Source organism: Protopterus annectens, chromosome 8.part0 (genome assembly GCF_019279795.1).
Source record: "Protopterus annectens isolate FY-2018-M chromosome 8.part0, PAN1.0, whole genome shotgun sequence".
Classification (NCBI taxonomy): domain Eukaryota; kingdom Metazoa; phylum Chordata; order Ceratodontiformes; family Protopteridae; genus Protopterus; species Protopterus annectens.
In genome coordinates, this window is record NC_056741.1 from 1289518404 (window position 1) to 1289540539 (window position 22136).

General features: G+C 43.2%; 1 protein-coding gene across 6 annotated transcripts in view; it reads left to right on the forward strand.

Annotated features, from left to right (window-relative positions):
• Positions 1 to 22136, forward strand: part of ARHGEF1 (Rho guanine nucleotide exchange factor 1) — a 3019431-nt gene that overhangs the window by 1520346 nt on the left and 1476949 nt on the right. For all 6 annotated transcript variants that reach the window (XM_044080805.1, XM_044080809.1, XM_044080807.1 and 3 more), the window contains one exon: positions 16115 to 16255. In XM_044080805.1, coding sequence (XP_043936740.1) covers positions 16115 to 16255 — 141 coding nt within the window. The remainder of the gene's footprint in view (positions 1 to 16114; positions 16256 to 22136) is intronic.

Genomic DNA, 22136 nt, shown 5'->3' on the forward strand with positions numbered 1-22136 from the left:
GGGGTCGCCACAGCAGATCAACTGTTTCCATTTCTTCATGTCCTCTGCATCTTGCTCTGTCACACCAACCACCTGCATGTCCCTTCCTTCCTTCCTCACCACATCCATAAACCTTTATCTTAGGCCTCCTCTTTTCCTCTACCTGGCAGCTTTATCCTTAGCATCTTTTAAATCTCACTCTCGCAGTCAACCTATCTGCTCTGCTTGTCTCCAACCTTAACCTGCTGAGCTCATATCTTACTTCCTTCAATCCTGTACGTCTTCAGGGACAAGTAATCCAGACAGACAATATGTCTGTAGTGTGGTACATCAACAAACAAGGCGGAACCAGATCATACCCTGTGTCGAGAAGCACTCAGACTGTGGCAATGGGCGATTTCTTCTCAGCGTTTTCTGATAGCAACGCACATCCCGGAAGTCCAATCACATTGCGGACAAGTTGAGCAGAGCTATACTCATGCCTCACGAGTGGTCTCTGAAAGACTCTGTAGTGAGAGATATTTCTCAAGTGGGGTCAGCCTTTCTGCGATCTCTTTGCTACTCCCCAAAACAGCAAGTGCAGAGAATACTTCACTCTTTTCCCTTTACCAGGCCAACCCAGCAGGGACGCTCTAGTCCAAGTTTGGCCCGAGGACTTCTGTATGCATTCCTCCTTTCCCACTGATCTCTCAAGTAATACAGAAAGCTATCGCTCAGAAGGCCTCATTGATCCTCATTGCTCCTTACTGGCCTCGACAAGTGTGGTTCCCCTTTCTACATCGATTTCTTTTGAGCGACATTGGAATCTGGACCTAGTTCCAGATCTTTTGATCCATCAGTCGGGTCAGTTTCATCGCCCTCCCCTCTCTGAACCTCACTGCTTGGTTCCTCCAGTTCCAACCGTAGCCAGGCTTCCTCAATTATCTCACTCTGTTAGAGATATATTGATAGCTTCCATAAATCTTCCACTCGAAAGATTTATTTGAGTAAGTGGAAACGCTTCTCATATTGGGCACAAGGAAAGGACATAGATCCTTTCACCGCTTCCATCCAACTAGTCCTTGATTTTCTAGCTGAACTCTTCCATGCAGGTTCATCTCCATCTACTCTTAAGGTTCAATTGGCAGCTATTTCTAATTTCCATGTGGGTATTTCTGAATCTGCCCTAATGTCCCACAAACTCTGCAAAGCCTTTTGAAAGGAGTTTTTCTTCTCAGACCTCCTATAAGAAATCCTCCTTCTCCTTGGGACCTAAATTTAGTTCTTGTTTCTTTGATTCTTTCCCCTTTCGAACCTGCAGCTTCATGTTCCTTGAAGTTATTATCATGGAAAACTCTCTTTCTGGTGGCTATCACATCAGCTAGAAGAATTTCAGAACTTCAAGCACTCAGTTGTCGTTCTCCTTATCTTTTGTTCCATAAGGACAGAGTTTCCTTTAACTAACCCGTCCTTTTTGGCCTAAGGTGGTTTCAACATCAAATCTAAACCAAAGCATTGACCTCCCTGTCTTTTTCCCAGAGTATTCAAATAGGTCTGAACAAAAATTACATTGCTTGGATGTTCATCGTCAATTAAGGTACTACTTGGACAGGACGAAACAATTCAGAAAATCTGATCAGCTGTTTGTCTCCTATGGAAAGCAGAAAAGGACTTCCAGTTTCAAAGGTATCATTATCCAGATGGCTAACATCTCTGATTACCCTTGTTTATGAGATTAGACACCAAAAACTGCCTAATAAACCTAAAGCCCATTCCACCAGAGCTTTGGCTACTTCTCTAGCCTTCCAAGACAGACTGCCTATTGACACCATTTGTGCAGCGGCTACTTGGGCTACTCCTCACACTTTTATTTCCCATTATAAGTTGGATTTAGCTTCTAGGCATAGAGCTAATTTTGGTTCCACTGTTCTCAGGAGTCTGTTCCGTTAGGCCACCGGGACAAGGTGCTAGGGACGGTCCCATCCAGCAGAATGAAGCGAGATAGACAACTTAACATATAGAAGTTATGTTCTTACCATAACGTTCCATGTTAGTTGTCTTCTTCTCGCTTCTTCTTAAGGCCCCACCCTCCTTCCCCTGGCCTGGACAGACCTAGAGGAGTTGTGATCGTGACCTCTCTTTCTACCACCTCTTTCTTAGTCATATGCTATTATGCATATTTCTTGTTTCAGGATATAGGTCACCCTTTTCTTCCTGCTGTTAGAGGTGGATTCTGTTTTACAGTTATACTGTTATTGATATAAGCTGGGTTAGCTTACAAACGAGATCTGAGGTAACTCTCGCCTAGCATTGTGGGATATAAGGGGAGCCTCGAGCCGGTGGAACCAACTCTCGAGCTTTTAGAGTGGCAGTCGGGCCGAGGTCGGCTCCGAACCCATCCAGCAAGAAGAAGGCGAGAAGAAGACAACTAACATGGAACGTTATGGTAAGAACATAACTTCTATTTTCTGTTATCTCAATTAAGAAATAAAATGTCTCAACCTGAACAACCAGATTTGAAGGAGTTGCAGGATATTATGCATAGTACAGAACAAGTGGGTAAACACACCTTACAATGTGGCTATGATGCCCTAGAGGCCTCGAGTAGAGCTGCTGTTACAGGATCAGTCATTCGTAGACATGCCTGGCTTAGGGAACAAATCTTGCCTGATCATGTGAAAGCCAAACTACTAGATGCTCCTTTGCAAAAGGATGTGCTATTTGGTACTAATGCTGAGGAGATACTACGGAAAATGGAAGAAAAAGCCAAATCTATGCAAACTGTCAAAGCTTTTCTACAGGTTCAACCACCACGTTTTAGCAGAAATTGGCCTTCTAAAAACTGGTCCTTTCCAGCCACGGACAAGCCCCAAAGAGGTAGATACAGGCGCACAAGGGGCAGATGACAATCAGAAGGATCATATAGAGGCAGGCAATGGCAAACTCCAGCACCAAGAGGTGGCGAAGACAGTGCACAACAATACAGGAAACAAACCCAATGACTTCCTCCTTTCCATGCCAAGCAAGTCTCAGCTGGCAGCACCCTTGGGAGGAAAGCGGGCATTATTTACAAGAAATTGGCATATTGTCACAACAGACAAATGGATCCTGGACATTATAAACAGAGGCTACAGATTTCATTTTCACACTCTTCCAAAAATGAGAGGCATGCCAAACCTGCCACACAATCAAAGGGAAGAGGCACAACTACAAATTTCAAAGCTCATAGACATGAAAGCTATTCAAGAGGTACCTACTCACGAACAAGGTCATGGTTTTTATTCCAGGCTATTTCTGGTACCAAGGAAAGGAAACGACTGGAGACCCATTTTGGACTTATCCATCCTAAATACATTTTTACTCGTACCAAAATTCAAGATGCTCACATTACAGCAGCTTCTTCCCATGCTGGGCAAGGAGTTTTGGCTGGTAACATTGGACATCAAGGAGGCATACCTGCATGTCCCAATCAGACAAAGCTGCAGAAGACACCTCAGATTTCTTGCAGGTTCAATCCATTATCAATTCTCTGCTTTGCCCTTTGGCTTATCTACTGCTCCCAGAGTATTCACGAAATGCCTGGCATCAGTAATTGCCTACTGCAGACTTTAAGGGATACAAATTTACCCTTATTTGGATGACTGCCTGATCCAAGCGGACAGCAAGCACATACTTCTGGAACATCTGGCTTATGTAACACGGTTACTGAATTCTCTGGGATACACAGTCAACAAAGAGAAATCCAGGCTAACACCATCTCAGAAAATAACTTTCCTGGGTGCCAACTTGGACACAAACACCCAGATGGCCTATCTTACGCCAGAAAAACAGGGGCAACTAACTCAGTACTTCAAAATACTAGCAAATTGTACCAGGCTTACTGCAAGGAAAATCCTGCAGGCTCTGGGCTTCATGGCATCTTGCATTCTTTTAATCCCATGTGCAAAGTTGTATATGAGGAAACTTCAATGGTACCTAAAAAACCTATGGTCTCAACACAGCCACAGTTTCGAAACAATAATACCAATAATCCCATGTTTGCAAAAGGAATTTCTATGGTGGGCCCAAGCATGCCAAACAAACACAGGTCTTCCATTCTGCAAGCCTCAAGCAAATCAAGTCATCACAACAGACGCCTCAGATTACGCCTGGGGGGCGCACATGACAGACAGGTGCATTCAGGGCAAATGGTCCCAAAAGGAAAAGCACCTTCACATCAATCAAAAAGAAATGCTAGCAGTGATAAATGCAATTACAGCTTTCAAGGACCTCTTGCTTCCAGGACAATTATTGATAAGAACAGACAACACCACAGTAATGTGGTACATAAACAAACAATGAGGAACACATTCATACCCCCTCTGCAGACTAGCCATGACACTTTGGAACTTGGCTCTGGAATGGCAAATCGAATTTCAAGCACAGTACTTGCCAGGTTTGGACAACACGCTGGCAGACAATCTAAGCAGAAATATGACAGACCCACATGAATGGAAGTTGCGTCCTCAAGTGTTTACAAAGATAATCCAAGCGTGGGGAAGGCCAGACATAGATCTCTTCGCCTCCCACAGGAATCATCAATTGAAAAGTTCTGTTCAAGGACCTTTCATCCAAAGGCCTGGAGAGTGGACGCCCTTTCATTCAGTTGGGCAGCATGGACACTTTACGCTTTCCCACCTCTGCCTCTTCTGCCCAAGGTGCTCTTGAAAACAAGAGCAGACAGACCGAAGATGATACTGATTGCTCCAGACTGGCCAAGACAACACTGGTACCCACTCCTGAGGAGCTTAACGCATACTCCTCCCTGGTCCCTACCTCTAATGCCTCTTCTACTGACTCAGCACAGCTACAAAACTCTTCACAGTCAGCTGAAAACACTCACTCTTGCTGCATGGAAAATTCCTTAACACCACAACAGACCCTACTCCCCAAAGAGGTACAGGATGTCATTTTGGAGGCCAAGAAGGCCATCTACTAGAAAGGCTTACTCCGCAAAATGGAAATGGTTTTGCTCTTGGAATGAGAAAAAAGGCCAGGATCCTAGAAAACTGAATTTGCCTCCGGTATTACAGTATCTAGCTGAGCTGCTGAACAGTGGACTTTCATTTTCCTCCATAAAAATCCATGCCTCAGCCATTTCTGCAGAATTCAGCACTGATCCACCCTTATTCTCTCACCCACTCTTAAGACAGTTCCTCAGAGGGCCTAAGAATATAAGACCACCAAGGAAACAACCAATGCCAGCCTGGGATCTTAATTACATTCTAGAAAAATTAACATTGCCTCCCTTTGAACCAGCTGCCTCAACAGATTTGCAATATTTGTCCTGGAAAACAGCTTTCCTTCTGGCCATTACTCCAGCTCGTAGGGTTTCGGAACTACAAGCCCTCATGGCTGTGCAGCCCTTTCTCATCTTCCATCAGGACAGGGTTTCCCTTTGAACCAACCCGTCATTTATGCCTAAAGTGGTATCCAGGGTAGCTTTAAATCAAGCCATACACTTACCTACCTTTTACCCCAATCCTCAAAACAAAGGGAAAGGCTGCTACACTCCTTAGACATCCATAGACAGCTACGTTATTATTTGGACAGAACAAAGCCTTTCAGGAAATCAGAACAACTTTTTGTGTCCTATGCTGTAGGAGCTCAAGGGAAGCCAGTTACCAAACAGACAATTTCAAAATGGATAGGCCACAGCATAAGGTTTTGTTACTCCTATCATGGAAAATCTGTCCCTACAGGCATCAGATCCTACTCCACCAGGGCCATAGCTACCTCTACAGCCTTCCTCAGAGGAGTTCCTACCAAAGATATTTTGGAGGCAGCCACTTGGAGTTCTGTGCATACCTTCACAAAACACTACCACCTGCCTTTATATTCCAAAACTAGAGCAGGCTTTGCCACTGCTGTGTTGCAGGGCATTCTGGCTCATCCCAGTTCCACCTAGTGCCTACCACCCTGTGCGTAGCTTTGGGATTCTACCCATCTGTGATTACTGCAGCTGTATGCACGATGAACATAGTACAGTTTTGTACCTACCATAAATGTAGATGTTCGAGTGCTAATACAGCTGCAGTACAGGTTTCCGTCCCTCCTTCCCCTCTTGGTAAAGGCCTAGGGCCTAACCCCTCTTCATACAACCAGTTTGGTTTATCCTTCTGTGGTATATTTGCTTGCAACTACTGATTTTTGATTATATTGCATTGCATGTATATAAATATAATTTATGTATTGCCTTCCTTCTGGGGGCACCTGACATCTGGGGCAAGAAAGACTGAAGAAAATGGCGTTGGCTGTGTCTTATATACCCCTGCCTCACTGACGTTAGGAAAGAAAGCGACAACAACCGACGCCGGACCTAGACTTTGGAATTCGGCCGACCAAGGACCCGCCTGACGGCAGAAAACCCATCTGTGATTACTGCAGCTGTATTAGCACTCGAACATCTACATTTATGGTAGGTACAAAACTGTACTTTGTGCTGTTCTTCTTCTTCTGGCTGTTCCCATTAGGGTTCGCCACAGCAGATCAACTGTTTCCATTTCTTCATGTCCTCTGCATCTTGCTCTGTCACACCAACCACCTGCATGTCCTCTCACCACATCCATAAACCTTATCTTAGGCCTCCCTCTTTTCCTCTTACCTGGCAGCTTCATCCTTAGCATCTTTTTCCCAATATACTCTGCATCCCTCCTCAGTACATGTCCAAACCAACATAATCTTGCCTCTCTGGCTTTGTCTCCAAACCTTCCAACCTGGGCTGAGCCTCTAATATGCTTATTCCTAATCCTGTCAATCCTCGTCACACCCAGTGCATATCTTAACATCTTCAACTCTGCCACGTCAAGCTCTGACTCCTGCCTTTTTGTCATTGCCATTGTCTCCAACCCATATAACATAGCTGGTCTCACTACCCTCTTGTAGACCTTCCCTTTCACTCTTACTGGTACTCGTCTGTCACAAATCACTCCTGACACTCTTCTCCACCCACTCCATCCTGCCTCTGTATTCTCTTCTTCACCTCTTTTCCACACTCACCATTACTCTGAACTGTTGATCCTAAGTTTTTAAACTCATCCACCTTCACCACCTCTACTCCCTGCATCCTCACCATTCCTCTATCTTCCCTGTCATTCACACACACATATTCTGTCTTAGTCCTGCTGAACTTCATTACACTTCTCTATAGAGCATATCTCCACCTCTCCAGGGTCTCCTCCACCTGTTCCCTACTCTCACTACAGATCACAATGTCATCTGCAAACATCATAGTCCACGGGGACTCCTGTCTCATCTCTTCTGTCAACCTGTCAATCACCATTGCAAATAAGAAAAGGCTCAGAGCTGATTCTTGATGTAATCCCACCTCCACCTTAAACACATCCGTCACTCCCACCGGAGACCTCACCACTGTCACACTACCCTCGTACATATCCTGTACCAGTCTTACATACTTCTCTGACTCTCCCGACTTCCTCATACAATACCACAACTCCTCTCTAGGCACCCAGTCATATACTTTCTCTAAATCCACAAAGACACAATGCAACTCCTTCTGACCTTCTCTGTACTTCGTCGTCAACACTCTCAGAGCAAACATCGCATCTATAGTGCTCTCTCCTGGCATGAAACCATACTGCTGATCACTAATCATCATCTCCCTTCTTAACCTAGCTTCCACTACTCTTTCCCATAACTTCATGTTGTAACTGGTCAGTTTAGTCCCTCTGTAGTTACTTCAGCTCTGCACATCACCCTTATTCTTAAAAATCGGTACCAAAACACTTTTTCTCCATTCCTCAGGCATCCTCTCACTTTCCAAGATTTCATTAAACAATCTAGTTAAAAACTCCACTGCCATTTCACCTAAACACCTCCATGGTTCCACAGGTATGTCATCTGGACCAACTGCCTTTCCATTCTTCATCCTCTTCATAGCTATCCTTACTTCCTCCTTGCTAATCCACTGCACTTCATGATTCACTATCTGCACATCATCCAACCTTCTCTCCCTTTCATTCTCTTCATTCATCAACCCCTCAAAGTACTCTTTCCATCTGCTCAACACACTCTTCTCGCTTGTGCGTACGTTTCATTATCCTTTATCACCCTTACCTGCTGCACATCTTTACTAGCTTGGTCCCTCTGCCTAGCCAATCGGTACAGGTCCTTTTCTCCCTCCTTAGTGTCCAACCTTTTATACTGCTCTTCATACGCCTTATCCTTAGCCTTCGCCACCTCTCTCTTTGCCATGCACCTCATCTTCTTATACTCTTGTCTACTTTCTTCATCTCTTTGACAATCCCACTTCTTCGCCAGCCTCTTTCTCTGTATGCTCTCCTGTACTTCATTCCACCACCAGGTCTCCTTGTCCTCCTTCCTCTTTCCAGATGTCACACCAAGCACCTTTCTAGCCATCTCTCTTACTAGCTTTGCTGTAGTTACCCAGCTATTCGGTAACTCTTCACTGTCACCCAGTGCCCGTCTTAACTCTTCCCTGAACATAACCTCACAATTACCCTTTTTCAATTTCCACCATTTGATCCTTGGTGCTGCCCTCACACTCATCCTCCTCTTCTTGATCACCAATGTCATCCTACAAACCACCATCCTATGCTGCCTAACTACACCTTCCCCTGCCACCACTTTACAGTCTCCAATCTCCTTCAGACTGGCCCTTCTATATAAGATATAATTCACCTGTGTGCATCTTCCTCCACTTGTATGTCACCCTATACTCCTCCCTCTTGTTAAAGTATGTATTCATCACAGCCATGTCCATCCTTTTCTCAAAATCCACTACCATCTGGCCTTCTACATTCCTTTGCTTAACACCACACCTACCCATCACTTCCTTATCCCCTCTGTTCCCTTCACCAACATGCCCATTGAAATCTGCTCCAATCACCAGTATCTCACCCTTGGGTACAGTCATCACCACTTCATCCAACTCACTCCAAAATTTTTCTTTCTCATCCATCGCACACCCAACTTGTGGAGCATATGCACTAACAACATTCATCATTACACCATCAATTTCCGGCTTCATAAACATCACTCTATCTGACACTCTTTTCACCTCCAAAACACTCTTAGCATACTGTTCCTTCAGGATAATGTATACGCCATTTCTCCTCCCATCCACACCATGATAAAACAATTTGAAACCGCCTCCGATACACTTAGCCTTGTTCCTCTTCCATCTGGTCTCTTGCACACACAGTATACCAACCTTCCTTCGGGCCATCATGTCAGCTAGCTCACTCCCTATTACCAGTCATACTGCCACCATTCAAAGTTCCGACCCTCACTATCACAATCCTAGCCTTTACCTGCCTTCGGGCATGCCTTCCCCCTCTTCTCCTCCTTCGGCCAACAATAGCCCAATTTCCGCCAGCACCCTGTTGACCAACAGTACTGGTGGCGGTTGTTGTTTACCCGGGCCTCGACCGATCCGGTATGTATTTCTGTACTGTTGTCTGCATGTATGATTTGGCAAAATTTTATGCCGGATGCCCTTCCTGATGCAACATTTATCTGGACCTGTGACCGGCACAAAGAAATGTACTGGCTTGTGCATCCCCAGTAGCTGGGTATATGCCACTAAAAAATAGAGAGGAAAAGACATGCTGGAGTCATTGTCAGATACCAGATAACGTGTTTTTGTAAAAAGTTTATTGTATCTTCTGTTTAAAAAAAGAAAAGAAAAACAAAAACATTCTTGTTTTCCCACCTTTTCTAAGCTAGTCTAGTCCAGTTTTCAGGTTCTGCTGAATTCAGGGCTTTGGTATAAGTTCCTGTGTTGCCCATATCCTTACTTGGATAGGAGGAAGGTTCTCTGTTCACCAGTGAGAGTGGGGACCTTTGAGCAGCCTATCTGTCCCTGGAGGAGTGGTCTCAGCCCAGAAACTAGTAGTTTATTGGCCGTTCTGGGCTAATTCCTATCTCTCTCATCTCCCTGCTTTAAAACCCGCATTTGTGCGGTTTTGCGCACTGCGCAGTGCCAGTTAGTTAGGGTTTAACTATTCCAGGCTCCACGAAGTCTGCTCATCAATTTTTCCCTTAGAACTATTCAAACTCTCAAATTAAGCACTCTAACTTTCTTCTTACAGCCCAGCACTTGCTCCAAGCCATCAGTAAGCACTAATAAATGCTAACACTACACCCCCCTTTACTATACAGTAGTACAATGCTCCCTATTCGTCCCTACCGGACAATCAGTAAATCAGTTAATTTACCCATACGGGCATGTCCATAGGGCAGTTTCAGGTATACTCTCCAATCCAGCTGGTGAATCTGGGAATTTTGAGACAATTTTACAGTTGCCTCATGTACACAGACAACCCTCTCCTCCTTCCAACAGACAGAAATGCATGTGAACGATGCAACTGTACAGCCAAACTGGAGGCCAAGCTCCCTCAACCCAAGGCTGGTACAGCCAGTCAGAAGGAGAAGGGAAACTCTTGCACCACACTTCCAGTCTTACATACAACAGTCATACATGCACCAGCAAACAACACACACAAATGCACAAAAACATACTCGGAGGCTCTAAATAAAAATCTGCCTAAGCAGCAGAAACCTCCAAAGCAGACATCCAAGCAATCTCCACCCCTCAAACAACAACCACGTATCACATACTTCACAAAGTCAGTGTGCCATGCAACCACAGCCCTTAAGGCATAACAACACACCCAATACACTAGTAATAGGTGACTCTATTGTCAGGCACACTGACTTTCCACTCATTAGACTGAACAAGGAGAAGATTACTATGAGCTTCCTGTCAGGTGCCAGGATCCGCCACATAACACAAACACTTGGGTCACTCCAAAACAAGTACAAATATGACCCTGTCATTGTACATGTTGGTGTGAACGACCTGAGACGTACCTCCCTGGACTACATGAAAAGAGACATAGAGGAGCTCTCTGATCATGTAGCCCAGGCCGGTATGACCCTGACCCTGACCCTGAGTAGCATCTTGCCCTCACCAAGAATGATGCCACAGAACAAAGAAAAAATGATTAGTTTAAACAGTTGGCTAAGCCATTGGTGTCGTTCATAGGGGATCCAGTGTCTGTCAGCCTTGGATAACATGCTCGACAAGCCACGCTGCTTCACCAGAGATGGCTTGCACCTGTCGCCCTTAGGCTTTCGAATACTGGCCAAGGCTCTTGCCACCCCCATAGTGCCTTTTTTAGGCAAGGCTCAAAAGACAAACCCATCTCCATATACAACACAAGTAACCAGAAACTGAGGGTAATGCTACTCAATGCCAGAAGTCTAAACCTCAAAATGCATGCACTCGAGGCACTCCTTAGCATGGAGAAAATCAGTATCTGTGCAGTAACAGAAACCTGGTTCAAGGCTCCAGAGAGCACCCCAGCACTACCAGGCTACAACTCGTACCATACCTTTCGGCCCCAGAACCCAGACCGAAATACAAAAGGAGGGGGTGTATCCATTTTCATAAAGGATACCCACACCTCCAGGCTAGTAGCACAGCATGAGGCCTCAGAGACCATCCATGTGCAGCTAACAGTGGGCAAAGCTGCTTTTTAGATCGTAGCTTGCTACAGATCACCTACCTTGTCTCAGGACCCCCACTCAGCATTCCTGAGAACATTGGAAAATATAAAGGACCTACCTAACACCATGATATTGGGGGATTTCAACTACCCAAACATTGACTGGGATAACTACTCAAGTACAAACTCCTTTGTCCAATGCTTCCTAGAGTTTGTAAACTCAAACTCCCTGGAACAGCTGGTCACCACATCCACAAGAGGTGACAACATATTAGACCTGATCATCACCAACATGGGGGATCAGTGCTCCACACCAGAGGTAAACCCCTCGCTGGTACGATCAGATCATAAACTAATCACACTGGACATACCACTGTGAAAAACTTTTCAAAAGCCAACTTCACACTTCTCAACACCGAGGTGGAAAGTTTCAAAGCCCCCTTGATAAAGGATAATGGTGCCCAAACCGCAGAATCATTTACAAATGTATTCTATGAGCATCTACAGGAATGCATGGATCGAGTCATCCCAAGTAAAATCAAGACTCATTCCTCCAAAAAGAAGAAACCAGTCTGGTGGTCCCTGGCCATAAATAAGCTATACAACAGGAGGAGGAAACTATTGCATGATAGAGCAAAATCCCAAAAAGGAAAAGCATCACTGATCAATATTGGCAAGAAACTATGGTCCCTCATAAAATTATCTAAGGCCAGTTTCGAAAGAAAAATTGCAAAAGACTGTAAAGATAATCACAAAGCCTTCTTTAGTTATGTCAAGAATCTAGGTGGCAACTCTCAGATATGCTCTGAGCTAGTGCAAAATGGCAAAAAATACACTGAACCAACTGACATTGCCAACATCCTGGCAGACAGGTTCAGAGCAAACTTCACCCCCCCCCCCCAGAAGAGCCCGTGTCCATCCCAGAAGAATACAGAGCCCCAGACATCACAGATACGCAGGTAAAAACAGCACTATCCAAAGCTAAAAACACAGCATCAATGGGACCGGATGGTATCCCAGGCTGCGTCTTACACAAGCTCCAAAATGAACTAAACCCTCACCTAAATTCACTGTTCAAACTCAGCCTTACCACAGGCTATGTACCCAAAGAGTGGCGTACAGCAACAGTCATCCCACTCCACAAAGGTGGTGCAACAACAGAACCTGGGAACGATCGCCCTATAAGCCTGACTAGCCTGGTCTGCAAAGCTATGGAGCGAATCATCGTGGAACTCATAAACAGAGACATTGGGAACCTCCAGACACTTGACCCTACCCAGTTCGACATTAAGGGCAGATCCTGCCTCCTAAACCTAGTTGACTTCTTTGAAACAGTTACAAAGGCTATAGATGAGGGAAAGGTAGTCCACACAGCCTACTTGGACCTCGCTAAGGCCTTCGACTCCATTCCCCACTCTGACATCATAGATAAGCTCATCAGCTTGAACATTAACCCCTATGTCACGAGATGGGTTGCAAACTGGCTCACGGGTAAGAGCACACATGGTCAGAGTTGCGGGTGCCATGTCCAACTCTAAACCAGTTACAAGTGGCGTCCCATAGGGCTCGGTCCTGGGACCCCTCCTGTTTGGTATATACTTCTCTGAGGTACAGGCAAGCACGGGAGGATTATGGCTGACCAATTTCGCAGATGACCGCAAACTGGGGGCTTTAATCGACTCTCCAGCTGACACTGACATCCTCCAGAAGGGTCTCACAGAGACAGATACCTGGTGTCAAAACCATGGCCTCAAGCTAAATGCCAAAAAATGCATAGTCATCCCCTTTGGGAAAAACAAAGTACCCACGAATTATCACATAGGTGGTAATCCACTAAGTATGGAAAATGTAATTAGGGACTTGGGGACCCAGGTAGATAGCAACCTCTCCTTTGATAATCACATTGCCAAAGTGGTTAGAAATTCCTTCTATGTAGCCCACCTAATCACGAAAGGGTTCACATCTAGATCAAGAGAGGTCATTGTGCCCCTCTACTCATCACTCATTAGGCCCATAATAGAGTACAATGCCCCATTTGAAATGTACCTTACTCGTCACCTGCAACAGCTGGAAAGACTGGAGAAGTACCTCACCAAGAGGATCATGGGCCTCAAACAGATGCCCTATGCAGCTCGACTAAAGAAACTCCAGGTCTACTCGGTTGCTTACCACCTGCTCAGAGGTGATCTCTGCCTGACGTATAAGGCCATGTCCAACCCGGAATTAATGGACATGCTCCACCTCTAGAAAACCAAATCTCTTAGAGCCACACGCTCCAGTGAATTAAACCTCAGCACAACAGTAAACAGGACATGCTGGAGGGATAGATTCCTGTCCCAGAGACTTCCCTCGCTCTGGAATAGAATCCCAGTTTATGTTAGGCAAAGCCCCTCACTGACTCTCTTCAAGTGAAATCTTGACGAGTGGATAGGAAATCGTAAATTTACCCCTGGAGTCACTTCAGTGGCCCTGCTAGACAAAGGCCCAGGAAACTAATTCAAAAGGGAGGCGAAAGCCAACACATTCTGGCTAGACTTATAAATGCCAATGGGCAGATAGCCTAGTACCTACCTATGAACCCTTCGAAACATTATGGAAACTTGTCAGAATACTCAGTACATAAAACAGACATTGGAAGCCTCCATAAGATGTTTATTCAGTGTTCACTTATAGAAGGAATTTCTGTGGGTGCCACATGACAAAAATTCTTTAAGTAAACGTTACATATAAAGGTATACACCTGTTAATATTTTACTCCATTATTTTTAGCTGAAAAAAGTGTGTGTGTGTGTATCTATCTGTGTGCGTGTCTCACACACACACACACATATATATATATATACATATATACACACACACACACACACACACACACACACACACACACATATGTATGTTATTTCACCACAGGTTGCAAATGATCTTAAACCATTTCTGTATATCATTATAAGCTTACATTTAGTGTTATCGGACCCATCTGTATTTTGGTTGGTCATTAATGCTCACATGGTTCCATTTCAGAATCATTGAGTTCCATTTCTATGGGTGTGTGCATTACAAACATTTTTTGATTGGTTTGTGTTTTCATTGACCCGTGACGTTTTAGATCTATTGTAAGTTTTGATTGGTTTATTTGTTCGTTGACAAGTGACATTTTAGATCTATATTTGTCAGAGGGCAGCATGTTTATTTTTATTCACATTTCAAGTAACAAATGTTGATTACATATTCACATCATCGTTACTCTGAATATATAAGATTAATTTTAATCTTTGACGCTAATGCGTCTTGTGAGAGTTTTGTTGGCTCAGATCACTTGGTTTAAATTTATGAATGGGAGAATTCAATTCTCAGTGGGTGTATGTGATTCTATGTACTGTGATTGGTGGTCTTTAGTTTTTTTTAACTGATGATTTTACAGTTGTTGAAAGAATGATCTGAAGGAGGGTGTGGATATCAGCCGAAAGTGCTTATCCTTTTATATTAAAGTTCACCTCCATTTTAAGCTGTGGCGACCTTGGTACTTAATTTGTTTTGCATAATGTGTGCAGTTATATATGGGTACAAATAATTTTATCGTCAAATTTACCCTTTGTCAGTGAATTTTTTTGTGTCAGAATTGGTAGCCTGTAGGTTATTGAGGTCACCATTTATCAAAGTGTTGAATATTGTATGCAAGGTAAGTAGGATTGGGTGCTTTTGCTGAAACTTTTGTGTTAAGGGTGTGTGTGTGTGTGTGTGTGTGTGTGTGTGTGTGTGTGGTTAGGGTAAGAGTGAGGGCTAAGGAAGGGGATAGTTTGTGTTGGGTGGTTAGTGTTAGGGTAAGAGCTAGGGAAGGGTATATAGTTTGTGTGTTTGCATTTGCAGGTTGGGGTTAGAGTAAAGACTAGGGTAGAGAGTAGATGTGTTTGAAATGTGTTCATGTACATGTGATTGTGAAGTGGTACTGCTAGGGAAAGGGTGTTGAGTGCTCTAATGTGAGTGGTTGGGGTAGGGTTAGGGATAGCACACCCTATTTTAAACAGCATCGTAAGTGTAGCAAGGTCTTTGCAGCAGTTGTTAACATGCTGAGGTACTAAATGCAAATGCAGTATTAGCATTCATTTAAGGAGCTGCCGTTATTGCAGCATTTTTGTAAATGAATGCCAGTACTCCACTTGCAACCAGTCAGCAACTGCTGATCATGCCACATATCTGCTAGCTCCCAGGGCATCCAATTCCTTCACCCTGCCATAGCTTACATCTCTCATGGATGTGAAGAAGCATGTATCTGTCCCAAGTTCAGAGTAACAGGGTTTTGTGCCAGTCTGGCTACCCAGCAGAAGAAAGGAATAAGAGCATTGACAAAAATGTCCTAGAACTTTGCAGATGATTGCCCGTTCTCTGGGCAAGTTGAGTATGAAGCTAGATGGTCACTGAGGGAAACCAGAAAATGTCAGGAAATAGACACAATTCGCAGTTAAGATGCCATTAGTGAACACATTTCGCCATGGTTCAGGGTATACTTGTGTGAGTGGGTGGGGGTCTTTGTTGAGATCACATGTTGTCCTTTCACTGAGAGTTATTATTTCATAGCACCTTCTGAAGAAGTTTATTTCTTCTTTTTTTTTTTTTGCCTTTTTTAGGTCAAAGCGTATGATGGGGATGACTCCAGGAGAGGCTGAACTGAAAGAGTTGGAATCTTACCGTACACGTGACAAAGTTCTGCTAGAGTCCAAGGCCAAGCAGCTAGCAGAGACATTGTTAGCAAAGATGGAAGAGTTACAGTAAGTAGTAAAGACAATTGTTTGTGCTTTTTTGCCCTTGCTGTCTGTTGAGCATCATACCACCCTCTGGCCATCAGGTCCATTTGTTCCTCATCACATGGGTGAAGGTCGACCAGGATGGACCCTTATGACTGGCATTTAGGTTTTATGCTTTATAGCCGTATCCCCCACTTGCAGACTGTCAATTGCTGAAGAAGAGCATACCATGGGGGTGACCATGGAGGATGTCCCCTCACTTCTGTATGGGGTGTCCTGACCACAGTCTAAACAAGTGGTATTTTCTCTGGTCTCTACCAGGGAAATCACACCAGCTCTGTGTGCCATAAGTCAGCTCAACCCTCCCCATCCCTCTTGGAGAGGCAAGTGAGATTTTGACCCTTCCTCCACTTCAGGATTTGCTACTCCTTCCCCAGTCTGTTAGGTTGCATTCAGGGCTCCATCCCTCTCCACAACATAACCAAGCAGAGTAAAAGCAAATTTGATGGTTTTCTATTTTAAGGAAAAAAAATCCTCAGTTGGTTATATCTGAGGTTCAGCCTCATTAGAAATATTGGTGTCTTAACAAGACCCTGTCATGCTTAGAAATTTTGGAGGTTGCTGAAATTGCATTGTTGTCAATAAGCAGTATTTGCTGGATGGTGTTCTTAAATTTTTTGAAGACTTTGTCATAACAAAAAAGACTGCTGAAATGACAATGGAGGAGTGCCAAGGAAATCTGATGTAAAGGTTTTGCCATTGGTATTTGTATATAATGGTGGTAGCGGCTAGTCCTGACAATTGCTAAATACTGCATACTATTCAGCAATAGAAAACAGAAGCTGAATGGAATTTCTTTACTATAGTCATAGCACCATGCAGTCGTATGACATTTCTAAAGCTCAGTAATGTTAGGTGAGATTGTGGCAGCATGTGACAGTGAGTTAAAGCCCTACCTGTGAACCGTATGACGTGGTATCAGCTAAGTTAGCAACACAAATGCTGAAAAAGCCTGTGAGCTAGAGAGTGAGCTGCAGACACTGGCTTGTCCATCTCTGGGAAAGTAGGCAGTTTTGACCTGCTGCACTAGTGGCACTTTCTGTGGAGAGAGTTGGAAATTTGTGCAGTATGTAGGCCAGGGACGTGTTTGTTTCTGTTTGGCCATCTTGACAAAATAGTTTTCATGGTATTTGTTTTGTGCACATTATAAAAAGATATAGCCGGACCTTGACTTGCCTCAGTGAACTTTTGTGTCTGTTGCTGGTGGGGTTAGGGGTTAGGGCTAGGGGTGTAGACCATTAAAAAAATGATGTGTACCTAGATGACTTGCTCTCACCCCATTATTGGCTCCTGCATTAGTAATTAGGGGAATGAATGGGCATCTTGATGGTCAGTACTCAGAAAGCTATTAAAAAAAATGCTAGTAGGTAGATGAAAAAAATGAGGTGACTTGTCGAAAGAAAAGAAAAATATGTAGAACCTATGGATGATTGGATAATATTGGACATTTAACATCCCTAAGTCACCTAGCCGTGAGATTTCTTTGTGTCCCTGTTAACAGTCCGTGCAGTCTGTGGTCATCATGTAGCAGCAGGTTATGCATAAAAAGTAGGAGGGGTGTAAGCATTTCAGTGGTTTCACTGTGAGAGTTAACTTTTTATTTTGAAGGTTTTGGGTTTTTGTTTGCATTTCTAACTTAAATTTACTTGGCAGTGTATACAAAGGAATGTTATGGGGGTACTGTATTCTAGTAATTGTCTGAGTACAGTAAAACTTTGAGTATACATCATTTCATCAACTTTTGAAATGTGGTAGTTTTGCAGTGTCTCCTTTGGAAAGGATTAGTGTAACAGTAAGTCATAACATTTGAGTTTATCATCTTGCATGTCTCCTTTTGTGACCAGAATTTGTCAGCAGTGTCTTTATCCCTGTGAAGACCACTGCTGTTCTTATGCCAGCTTTCCAAGGAAGCTTGATTGGTGCATAAGGCACTTGAACATTGTGGGAATTTTTGTGCACTTTCCTCTGTTCTTGTCACTCAGTGGTTGACATCTTACTTGTAATGTTTCTGTAACATCTTGTGCTCATTGATCATTTTTGTTTTGTGAACTTATTCCAAATGCTATTAACATTTTTCTTCTGTGGTTGTGGCTGGTGTTTGTCTACTGTGGCAGCAGAGTTTACTGTGTTTTTGCAAAGCAGCTCTGTGACCCAGATGTTATGGGTTCTATTAGCAGCCCAGATACTGGAGGAGCTGGTAGGGGATAGGAGAGGTGTCATCAGACAATGTGACTGCTTGCCAGTCACAGAGTCGATCGCTGCAAATGTATGCCCAGGTTGCATACAGCATTCTAGAGTCCCTTGTTTGGAGTGGAGATTGAACAGAGCTTATAGGGCAGCAGGTTCTTTTGAAGGGTTGCTCCTTGACATGACATCTGAAAGGCTATTTACTTGCCAGGCTCCTTGGGTGTATGTGGGTATATGTTGGGGAAGATTGTGGGTAAGAGGAAAAAAAAAAAAGATTCTAACTACAGGTAAATGGCAGAAATTCTGGCATTTGATTGTTGTCAAGATTTACTGGTATGGTTAAGTGTAACATAGACAACTGTACCTTATTTATTTAATGTTACCAATATGGAAAAGAAAAATACAATAGCATGTACATTTTTGTCTTGAGTAGAACGTTTCTTAAATAATAACTAAAATTTCACAGAACCAATCTATTCCATCATTTTGTTTTGGGTGTAGATGAATAAATCAGTAACATTAGTGATTACCAGTATTACTTTACTAATATAAACTGTATTGTGAGTTTTTGCTAAAAAAAAATCCAGTGTGTCTTAAAATATACTGTTGCAGTTTACAAGTCTTCTTTAGACTTCTGTCAGCAAAAATAGTACATTAACATATATCAACAGTTAATTATTTAAAAGACACTACCTTGTGATCCTTAAAATATAGATCCCAAAAGTACATAAAATTGAGGACCTGCCACGTCAATCATTTATTTCAGCTGCGGGGTCCAGAACAGAACTTTTAGGTATTTTTACAGAAAAAAAGTGTAAAGGAGGCTTATAACGTCTTCCCATATATCTTAAAATATTCTTGGGGTTTTGTAAGAACATTTTGTGATACAGATTACATTAGTGAGGTACTATTGATAATTGTTGATGTTAGTGTGTGTGTGTGTGTGTGTGTGTGTGTGTGTGTGTATATATATATATATATATATATATATATATATATATATAGGTATATTTGTGTGTGTGTAGATACATATATATGGATCTAGGACTACTGAACAAAAGTTCAATAGTCCGAATCCACAATCACCGAACACACTTTAACGAAAGCACTTTCACCGAAAAAGCGCTTTCGTTAAAGTGTGTTAAAAAAATTACTTTTACGTTTTTGCAGGGGGGCAAGCCTCCCTGCACCCCCACACCCCCCCTACTTAAATATTCTCACTCCGAGGTCGCACTACAGTGGGGAAAAGGAAATTATCCCTTATCCCCACTGTAGTGCAATCTCCACAACAGACATACTTGCGCGAAAGTGCCTTTTGGTGAAAAGCACTTTCTTGCAAGTATGCCCGGCCGAATCTGTTTTGGTTATGTTGCCATTCGGTGATCCGTAGGGATCCCATATATATACATATATATATATATATATATATATACACACACACACACACACACACATATATGTATGTCTGTATATGTATGCATATATCTATATCTATATCTATATATATATATATATATATATATATATATATATATATATATATATATATATATATATATATATATATATATATATATATATATATATATATATATAGATATATATAGTGTGTGTGTGTGTGTGTGTCCCAAAGGATGTTGGAGTAGATATACTTCATGAAATTTTAATATTTCAGAATTGTTTTACTTGAGATATAAATGTATTGTGCTGTTTGGAGCTGATATTAAGTAATATTTGATGTTCTTCATGTTTCACTGTTGCAGTTATTACATTTGGGTTATCTGCTTGCAGGTAGCCCTCAGCCGACCTGATTATCTAAGTCCTGGGTCGGTTGCTGTCTCTTCTTCCATGATGTCAGGTAGTCAGTGGTATAAAGCATGCAGCCGACACCATTGCATCAGTCTTTCTTGCCGTGCGGTGCCTGAAGCAGAAGCCATTCGCAAGTGCCGGTCTGCCGACTCCTGAAATTTTTGTTTTTGAGTTTCAGAACTGAAGTCTTCAAAAAAGCTAAGTATCCCGTTGGGGATCCTTTTTCTTTCTCTAAACCGATGTCAGTAAAAGTTAACAATTGTATTTCTTTTGAAAAACAAATACCTCATAAAGATTTTCATTCGTACTACATTCCTTGCTTAGGCCCAGACAACGACCTCCCTTGCTGTCGGTTTTGTGCCTTATTAAATCCTCGTACTATTTGTCATCTGTTCGTTTTCACATCTAACTATTTCGGTTGTTGTGTCTTTCGGCTTTTCCCGGTTAAGGGTCGCCACAGCGAAACTCTGGTCCGCTAATAATTGGCAGTAGATTTTTACGTGCCGTGTTGCCAGCCCTGACGCACAACCTTAAATGAAAGTACGCCCATTCATGCACGTCTCCAGACAGAAGACGCTCTAACTGAGAATCGAATGGGACAACGTCTTACTATCCGGCGACAGCGCTACCGCAGCACCACCACCGCAGTGGTATCTAACTATTTTGGTACTCTGTTCAATTATCCAGAATGACTTCGGTAAGCTATCCGACTACTGACATCCCGATAAAACGTAAAGATAAAGACAGAGACAGACCGCATAGGTCCAAAGCTGCCAACGATGCTTCCGTTAAGCTAGTCACCAGTTTGCCTGTACTCAGTGAAGTGCTTTCGCAGCCCCTGATACCCACTACTTCAGATTCCCAGGCCTCTACAGAGACCCATTCAGAGTCCGGTATGTCACGAGATGCTTCAGCTATGGAACCTGCGGATATCTCTGCCTTGGATGGGTCTGGAGCCACTGTGCAGGCACTGGCTTCTGAGGGTGTATTCAGGCCTACTGACTTGCATATCAAACCGACGCCATCTTCTTCAAGGCTTAAGACTCGATCCACACCTAGAAAGCCAACATCCAAACGGCATGGTCAGGCCCATATGCCTAAAAAACAAATGATAAGAATGGCTGAAGACCTTATTACTCTAATTAGGGGAAGCCACCCTTCTCCCTCTAAGAGACCTAGAACTGATTTTCCTTCCGATTCTTCTGATCAGGATTCTGAAATTTCTGTTTCTTCTGATGACCAGGATTTGCCCTTATTTACCTATGAGGATTCTGATGCAGAGGACTCCATTCCCTCTGCTTCCCCTCCCGAAGATTTCTCTTTTGGTGAAACTTTGCACACTCTTAGGGAGCATTTCTGCTGGGAAAGACAGGATTACTCTGACTCCAAAAAGAGGCTTAGGGAATTTTTACTCCTGCCTCAACACAGGCCTTTAGCTATTCCTCCTGTACTGGACATTGTAGATGATGCCTTCTTGGAATCTAGCCTGGTCCCAGACACCTTACCTCCATCTCCCAGGAAATGGGACAGGTATTGCAGAGTACCTGATTCTCACAATTCCCTCTTTAAGAATCCTACTGCGGACCCAGAGACCATTTCACAGAGACCCAAATGCATTAAGGCTACTACTGCCAAAAAATCCTACCCTCTCTGATAGAGATTCCATGGCCCTGGAGAGATGGCTAAGAAGGTATACACTTCTGCTACTTTGGCCATTCGGACCTTAAACTGCCAGTTTCAAATGTTAAAGTACCAGCAGCATATTACTGGATTACTTGAACAGAAATTGATGTTTATTCCTGACTGTGCTGAAAATAAAGAATTACAGGATTTAATGCATTCTGCGGAA